Genomic DNA, 9302 nt, shown 5'->3' with positions numbered 1-9302 from the left:
AAGTAGATTTATTTGGTTTTTATTTACTATTATCACCTGTAGTTTTTCAAATTTATTTTATGTCCTGTTTTGGAGAAGATTGTGTGGCACAAAACTGTGTTCATACTTGATCCCATTTTTTCGTCAACACCTTATTTCTCAATTTTCCATTTCCACAGTTTTTCTTGGGCAATATTTTGGATAGATTTCAAGTTTAATTCTGATATACAATTCAAGTGGACTAGCCTAGGTGACAGAATACAACGGGGAAGACGCCGGAATGATAGATAGCCTAACACCTCTTTTTTATAAAATGAAAAGTAAAGGTTGCCTTATTCAGAGACCCGTTTTATTTTCATAAGGTTAAACGCAAAGTTAATCTTGGGTTTTCAAAAGAGTAAAGAAGGTTAATGTCAATTCCTTTCTTTAGTATTACTGTGCAGTTACAAGTCTCTCCTTGAACCCTGTCATCCTCATCTTGCTATCTATATGCTCCATCTCCACCCTCTCCAGCTTAATGAAAATACCGTGGCTAACTACAATCAAGTGGCTTAATTGAGATCGCTCTGCTAAGGGAGTGCATCTCTGCCTTGCCAAAATAAAATAGTTTTCTTTAGAGAGATAAAGAGAACTTGAGAGGGAGGCACTGGTTTGATACTAAATGAGTAGGTAATGTATGCATAAGACTTATAAAATATAAGTCTCAGTTTTTTTCTAACAATACAAGGGATTTTTTTTTGAAATATAAGAATCAAAGGGATGAAAAACTTGAACTTCTCGGTTCTCTGTTTTCTCTGAACAATATAAGTCTCAGTTTGAACAATAGAAGTCTCAGTTTTCTCTGTCCTCTCCTGGCTTCTCGGCCACACCAGAAATCAAGAACGGTCGAGTTAGAAACTTTTTTCTCCTCTTTTGTGGAGGAAATATAATGGGAAAAATCTGGCTGCAGCCAAAGATTCCTCTTTGTTGAGGAGAAAAAAAAACTCTTTGTCTTCTAGTTTTCAATGGCTGGGAAGTGGCGATGTGGAAGTTCCGCAGAAATCAGATCATCTCTTGGGAGATTCGGCAAGGCCTGTGAGGCTTGGGAGCTGCACAGAAGGAATACCATGAATTACAGAAAAATAATAATAAAAAAATCACATAATAAGGGAAAAAATAAGATAAAATTGAGTAATGAAACCCAGAATGATCCAAGTTCTCCTTACCTGGTTCATTTGTTTTTCTTTTCCACAAGAGATGCCCAAAAATTGAATTTTCCGGAAGAAACTTGACAATTTTGAGAAGCAAACCATGATCACAATAACATTAACCAAAAACTGATAAGGTCCTAACTAGGACTTATCACAAAAAGAAACGAGAAGGGATAGCAGTTCACGGTGTGGAATATTCATGTGAGAATTCAAAATCGTGAAGTGGGAAAAAAATAGAAGACAATAACTTCAATTGTGGCATTTTCTTCATAAAGAAGATTGCGTCCACAATGGGGAGGTTGTTTTGGCATTTTTTTGGAGACAGTTGCAAGCGAGAGATCCTCTTGCCTTCTGGGGGGCAATGGGAGAAGCAGATCAGGCCTAACCCTCATTTGGTGTTGGAAGGATAGGCCGCTATCCGTCATCTGGTGGTAGATGGAGAAACTGATCCACCCTAGCCGTCGTCTGGAGGTGGACAGAGTGGCTGATCTGGTCGATTCTGGTTTCAATTTGCGCTACCTTTTATTAATTACTTCGAACTACTTTCCTTCTAAGCTGTGAATTCAGCACAGGATTTCTATTATCGTCGAATAACTCATTGAATTGATCCATCGCTGTTTCTTGATTGTGAAAAATTCATCTATTCTCCAGAGATACGTAACAAAAAACGCATAAAAGTGTATGTTGAGGACATACCGTTAGGGTTTCCTTGCTCATAGAAACAACGGAAAAGATCTATCGATTCTGATGCCATTAACCCTCCACGGCATTTGAAGTATTTCCCTTTTGAAATGCTGGCCAGCCAAAAGAAAAAATGTGTAAGATATTTTATCAGAAATCCTTGTTTTTACGATGGTAGTCATCACCTAGTGGAGTTAAAAAATGGGCGTCAAGGTTATTTCAGCCGAATATCCTTGATAAGATGCAAACCTTGGAAAATGTAGATTGCTCTCATGCATTGACAAGACAGACCCACATCCACCAAATTTATCATTTGTGCAGCCATATATAATCTCACCAATTCCTAGGAGAAGTTTGTTAAAAAAACTAAAAAATAAAATCAAAAAAATCAAAAACAAAAAGATTAAAGGTTGATCTAAAGTTGCATTAGTGCCACAAGAAAGCGAGATTTACCAAGAATGGACAATGCGGCAGCACACATAATACAAGGTTCACAAGTAACATAAATCACACATTTTGAGAGCCTTTCAGCGATGTTTTGTCGAGTATGTCCGTCCTTCTGCCACTGTTCTAGAAGAAAATCCACAGCCTCCATTTCTGCATGTCTTGTTGCCTGTAAAAGCGGCTCCAAAACAATTTTGAAACTTGTAACTAAGACGTCAATTCCAAGAACAAAACTTGTAGATCCAAATGGCAATGGCAAAAAAAGCAGGACAAATAAAACCGCTGATAACAGAGCCTGAGAAGAAACATTTGGTCAGCTGTGAGATTTGTTTCATCTTTACATTTATGACCCTATAATTTCAGATATTGTAAACATCCCTAATCATTTCAGAGGATTCTCTTCTACGTCTAATTTTGTCATTTTGAGATCTACATGAGATTAAGGGAAGTCCTAATCTAAAATTCAATGGACTACGAGGGATTTTTTACTGGAGAATTAATTCTTCCCAAGTTTCCAGTATGGTCTTGTCGACATAACATTATTTACTAACCGCTGTCCAGAGGAAAATTGCAGAATCAACAAATATCTTTGACTTGGAAAGATGGGGGAGCCCTCAATTTGAAATAACAGAATAAATCAGAAATAACACGATTCATAGATATTTCATACTCAGTTCTACCTCATCCAGGCGAGTGTTATGTGACTCTCTAGATAGATGTGGAACCAGGTGTTTGGAAGCCCAAATGCCCAGCCTCTCCGCCACATTTGCTTTATTATAGTGTGGGACTGTTTGGAAGCCTCACTGATAAGCCCCTCCTCCCACACATTTGCTCCATTATAGCATGGGAGTGTGGTATGAACCTTGATTCAGGTTTGTATGGACGAAGGGGATAGAGGAGGCCGATCAGAGGCAGGGATTGACTGGGAATTAGCTGTCTGGAGAAATGGGTTCGTCGAGGGAACAAAACAAGACTCAGAGTGACTGGGGGGAGTTAAGGAGCAATCTTCATTATTCACTGCCCTTCTTAAGGGAGGGCTGCCTTATTTAAAGGAAAACATGTACAAATGAAAATCATCATAATGCCCCTAACCGGCTATGGCGCCAAAGTTCCCACAGGGAAATAGGATCATAGTAGAGTTCTATAAAAAGGGAGGATGGTGGAGGGACACACACGAACAGTCAAGATGAAGTAGGCGAGTTTCAATAATCTTTACAATAAATCTCCCATTGTATCCCCCCTTTTTCCTTGCATTTCACTGACCCGTCTCCTTTTTTCTTCATCGCTGATACGTTATTTTCAAAGACAAATCAGGGGTGTTTCAACAAAAAAGCCTGATAAATCAGGCCACACGTGTGAATTTCAACCTCAAGAGAGTCTATAAAAAAGAGGTCAAGGAGGACTAGAAGTTGTTAATCGAAAGGGCAGCTGTGGCTGAAGGTTGGGAGCGGGAAGCACCTGAGACCAGAGGAGGGGGGAAGTATTGCTCAATCCACCTCATTTGGTTTCTTCAGAATATTCTCCTATCCACCTGATTCTATTCCTAAATCGAGATTTCTCTAACTCGGATCTAGCATTCGACTGATGAACAATTAGATTCTTGGATCAACTTTTTCTTGATTTTTGGTGAATTATTTGTCAAAGATAACTGGCGGTTCCTAACAAACTACTGGGTTAAATGATGACAATAAGTCTTCAGCAGAATGCATGACTCATTGGAGGAGAAACAAAAGTAAAATTTTGCACAAAAATACCAAAGACTTAAATCTTATTTTCAGAGAGTACATACATTTCGTGTTTCATTTGTCCTGTTGCTTCCAGAGGCAATGATCTTTCCGTCCTCGACAAAAATACAACTAGAAACAAAAAATTAAGAGCAAAATCATTCTTGGGACCTCAAAAAGTGAAACTTCTAGAAGTTTAACATAAAAAACTGAACTCATTAGATTATTGGGATTGTGAGCAATCTTTTAATCTCATTTTAAGCAATAAATAACCTCATTTACCTGGTAGACAAAATGAGAAGACTTGCAGTATTATCCTGTGCCTACCTATGATGGGAAAGCATGCCAGCCCAGAACATTGAGCTTGGATGAGTACTCCCGAAATGCTACTTGTTCAACAGTTGAGACAGAATTCATAGGGATGAGATAAAATTTCTTCAACCCCATCACTTTGCAGCCCTGTTTAGTGATTTTGATGCCCCCAAAAAACAATATACTTTAGACGGGGACAAGAAAGGACTGTGCTGGCAACCTCATCCATGAGAAGTGGAGAGTTCTAGACTAGAAGATAGTAGTCCTTTTTCCCTCACTTTTCTTGCTTCATACTTTCTTGATAATTTTCCATTCTGTTACCCATTATGAGGTCCCATAATAAACGGATCGTCTCCTCTTCTTCATCATGGCATTTGCTTAAGATAACATCTTACTGTTGTAGACAGCACATATTGCTTCATATAACATGTTACTATTGAAGACAGCACATTTTGGATAATATTTCATGTTACTGAGCAGATTGAAAAAAAACACTAGTCATTGTTTCGCTCCCTTTTACTCCTGAACGCTGCTAAAGTCATGACTTTTTTCAGTATGCGTTGAGAGCACTTATCCGCTGGATAACGTTTTATGTTAAAAATAACATAACCTTCTTCTGAGAAGCAAATAAGCCTGACCCGGATATGTGGATAATCCAAGGCACATTAGCATGGCGTACTCCTGGCCAAATCGGAGTTTAAAACCAAACTTATCCTCATGAAGATTGTGGATCTAACTTCCTATTATTGTTTGTAATTAAGCCATTTCTTCTCAAGCCTTTTAAGTCACCGCCACCAATATGCATCGGCTTGAGCCGCCCCACAGGTCCAATTTCACTCCTCTTATGCCATGTTTAAAAGAGGAAACACTTTTTATAGACGTCAGCCAGAGTTCCAATGAAAAAAGAGTATCCATGTTCATTTTTTTTGAAAAAGACTGTCCACGGCAACCAGAAGGGAATTTAAAGAGTCTAAAATACCCATCAGTTCTTCTAGGTCATTGCCAAATCAGCATTCAAGTCTACTCCAGATAAAAGACCTACGTGACTGGTATCCAAGAGAGCAAATACCCAAAACAAGTTCATAAATGGAAGCTAGTTCCAGTCATACCCATAAATTCCCATTATTATGCACTATCCGTAGTTGACAAACAAGCTGTTAGATACTTCGAGTAGGTTTGAATTAAAGAGGGATGTTGTAAGCAAAGGTAGAGAGAGATATAGAGGGGAAAGATAGAAGGAATGAATGACAACAGACCCCAAATATGCATGTGCGCCCCTTCGGAAGGATCTCCCACCCAGTTAAATAAACAGTTATCGACTTCCTGCCCTAGAGAAGGGCTACAAGTATTAAAAGGGATTAAACCAAATCCAAAATGACGGAAATAACCCAGAAAGGAGTTGGTGACTGTATCTCCAGCTTCATTGAATAATGCTATATCATATTTCCCCTTGTTACCCAGACCCCTATTATCTTTTCTGTTCCAGCTTTTGATGTAAATCCAAAGGAATAACCACACAAAAAAAATACTAACCAACCAAAAATCGGATTACTCTTCAGAGACAGAACAAAAGTAGAAAATCGTAAAGATTAATACATGGATGACTTACCCCACAGGCACTTCCAAACTTCTCAATGCTAATCTAGCCTGCAATTTTAAGGATTCAAATGAATGGTTAAATGCAGAACATTTCCTCTAAGAAGAAAAAAATGAATACTCAAATATTTCTTTCAGAAAAATGACACGGACATTTAGTGACACGGACATTCAAGAAATTACATGGTGAAGGTTTGCTGGCATTCTAACCCTTTATTAGAGATGACTCATTTCAGGAACATTGACAATGTCGATCTACCTCGACTCTGTAAGAATTTTTCCCCCGAACTCCACGAGTAACAACCCCAATAAATCAACCTAAGCCTAGAGAATTGTTTAAACAATTCAAGCTAAAAACTATGCCACGAAAAAAAACCTACATTTACCCAATCAAAAAATAAAAGAAAGATGTGCCAAGTAATGCGACGGGTTCCTTGGAATGGAGCAGCGATTACAATGTATTAATACGGCTGAGAGATTTAAATTTATTAGAACTGTACGACTTGTACATAAATAGTCAGAGCTCTAGGAAATTTGAAGTTGGGATTCAACCTATATTATACATTTATTTATGAAATAAAATATATTTATGATAATTAAGCAGTGAAATGTGAGTTTCTGAGTACTAAAATTGTAGGACACTAGATTCATAATGTATAGAATTATATACCAAAACTAGTTTTAATCATTAATGCTGCATAGTAATTCAATTTTAAAGAAAAATCAATAAAATAGTAATAGGAAAGAGTCTATTGAAGGGCGAAAATACCAGAATGAGTGCTTCGGGTAAGGCGGAAACGTCATACTATTGGTCTTCTTTTATCTCGTCTCTGATTCAGTACCAAAATACAGCGCTGAAATGGGACTCTCATCAAGACTGATGGATACGGAGGAAAACTAATAGCGATCTGAGAGATAAACAGCGCTACAACTGAAAATCCCAATCCCCAAAAGGACAACTGAAAGTGGTCGAGTTTCTCTAATACCGAGACTTTTGGGCCCATTTCAACTGGGCAAGAATCAATGTGATAGCGGTGACCAACGCCATTCATGAATTGAGGGAGGACTTGGGACTTTAATGCAAAAAGCTGACCCCTCGCCGTAGGCAGAGAAATCAGTACTAGCCGTATATCAAATAGAAACCCATGTGCGATCCCCTTCAGCTTGTTTTACCCATAAAATCTTTACACCCATATCCGGAAAAATGTCATATACAGATATTTCATTCTTAAGAAGTATCTCAAGAACCAAGACACGACCATGTACCTGTTCCAAAGCGACCTCCATGAAGGCAAAGTCGGAAGGTGTGAATTCTGAAGAAAACCCAGTCGACGCGTCGCCGTTGGAACCCAATGAACTGGGTAATAGCGGAGGGCTTTCGGCCATTAGGCAGAGGCGCCGACCGTTCACAGTACTGCTCATTGCTCAAACGGCACTTTATAGGGCCTCTTCTGTGGGGTCTAATTTGGCCCATTAAAGGGCACTCCAAGGCCCAGAGATGGGCCCAGATCTCCAACAAGTATGCTTGTTTTTACTGAGTACACTAGACTGGGGTTTCCAGTCTAATCGGCAGTTGGATTGACGTTCAGCTTGTTGGACAACTGATAGATGATGTTTTTGGGCGTATGGAATGGGACTGAATGGATTTCCGTTCAGTTATCCATCCAGCATATTTCAGTTCGGCCATTTCGTCATCCGTCAATGTTTCATCATCGTCACAACTCTGTCGTCAGTCCCGTTTCATCATTCATCCATTACGGAAAATGGAACAGATGACAGACGGATGGATGACAAAGTAGCCTCAGAAGGTGAAGGGAGCAATAGAGAGAGAGGGAGAGGGAGCAATCGAGCAAGAGAGAGAGAGAGGGAGAGGGAGAGGGGGGTGATTGAGGTTCGTTCCCTGTCGTTGGTGGTCACTGTCTCGATCCTCCGCTACTGTCATTTCCTGTTGCCAGTAGTTCTTGTCTTCGTCTTGGTGGTTGTCATTCCCATGGTCGGCACTCGTTGTTTCCCATCATCAACAGTATACCTTCTTGTCCATGGTCGTCATCATCCCCGCCATTTTCCCCCTCCTCGATGGTTGTTGTCCCCATCTTAATAGCTCATTGTCATTCCCCTTCTTGGGGCTAGTGGGCCCTATCTAACGATGCAATATATATGCATATATTTCCGTCATCCTTAAATGTCATCAGTCATCCCTGTCATCCATTCCATCATTTATGTCATCAATCATCCATCACATGAGACAGATGACTGATGAAGGATGACTGAATACCATTCATTCCATCGTCTATCTGTCGTTTTAGATGATGATGGATGATGATTTTCGGACCAATAAATGACGGTTCGTCATCCGTCCAACAAGCCTAATTGACATGCCTGAGTTGGAGAAGGGATTAGTGTCGCCGCTAGGGGAGTTGTCCTCTGTTTAGGACATGGTTACGGCCATGGGGGGCTCCATCCAGGATGTGCCACCTTCACCACTACCACTATCCCACTAAGTTGCGGGCAAGACACATATGTGCCTTCTCTGGTAACGATGATCATATTACAAAGAGAAGAGGAGGGTGAATGATGATGATGAGTATTATCATAATAATGACAAAGAAAATATATTGAAGGAAGATATAATGCCCACATAACATGATGTTGAACTGAGATGGGAAGGGGGATGGGGTCAGAGTCGAGTCTGATGCACCTTGTTTGAATTGCTGAGATGATGACCAGAACTCACACCAGCACCTCCATGATAAGCAGGGAGTTGTCCAGTTCTCCCTCCCACTTGAACACTTTCTAATGATCCCATTAATCTGATGTGAATAATTTATTCGATGAGCAACAATTTGTTCGCAAAAGAATCAAACATGAACACATGCCTAATATTTTGGTCGCCCAGTCGCTGATTAACAATAATCCTTAGGCTTCCATCCGTATTCTATAGCGAGCCAGTTTGGGGGATGTTGGGTTCTAAAGGCCTTGACATGGATGAAGACGAGGATTCCACACAGCGAAAGACTTGAACGGAATCGAACGTCATCTATAAAATCATTGAAACGAAGTACCTTTGCATGGATTGCATCCATGATTTCTTTGATCCTGGTGCGAGACAAGTCAAGTTGCTCAAGTGTGCAACCTCTAGACATATCCATGTGATCCTCGGCACATCGAATCTCCTCCTCGTTGACGAGCCCCGTTCTATCTCCACCATCGTTGTTACCCCGTTCTGATCACATTGGGCATGGAGAGGGGTGTTGGGAGAGGGGAAAAGAAGGGGAAAGGCCCCTGAAAATTTTTGGCCTGCGTGAATTTCATTTAGGGCCTTCCCCTATTTATACTAAGTGGGTATTTTTCATAAAAACCCCAAACAGTTAAGTAT

The 9302-nt window shown here is 40.0% G+C and overlaps 1 protein-coding gene across 1 annotated transcript; it reads right to left on the bottom strand.

Moving 5' to 3' along the window:
- Positions 1-739: 739 nt before the first annotated feature.
- On the bottom strand, positions 740-7325 carry EMB2191 (Cytidine/deoxycytidylate deaminase family protein). The gene is made up of 7 exons (XM_078579866.1): positions 7193-7325; positions 5940-5977; positions 4084-4150; positions 2304-2463; positions 2100-2193; positions 1866-1963; positions 740-1067 (listed from the first exon to the last, which is right to left on the bottom strand). Exons 1-7 carry the CDS (start codon positions 7310-7312, stop codon positions 1021-1023), a joined length of 624 nt encoding a protein of 207 aa, XP_078435992.1. The 5' UTR covers positions 7313-7325; the 3' UTR covers positions 740-1020.
- Positions 7326-9302: the final 1977 nt, after the last annotated feature.

This window comes from Wolffia australiana, chromosome 8, assembly GCF_029677425.1.
Source record: "Wolffia australiana isolate 7733 chromosome 8, ASM2967742v1".
NCBI classification, from domain to species: domain Eukaryota; kingdom Viridiplantae; phylum Streptophyta; class Magnoliopsida; order Alismatales; family Araceae; genus Wolffia; species Wolffia australiana.
This window is presented reverse-complemented; position numbering and strand designations above follow the sequence as displayed.

Coding starts and splice junctions, on each gene's coding strand:
- EMB2191 (XM_078579866.1), bottom strand. CDS start 7,312: ATGGCCGAAAGCCCTCCGCTATTACCCAGTTCATTGGGTTCCAACGGC. Junction 1,964..2,099: donor AGCAATCTACATTTTCCAAG/GTTTGCATCTTA, acceptor TTGGCTGGCCAG/CATTTCAAAAGGGAAATACT. Junction 1,068..1,865: donor TGAGCAAGGAAACCCTAACG/GTATGTCCTCAA, acceptor CCTTCTGTGCAG/CTCCCAAGCCTCACAGGCCT.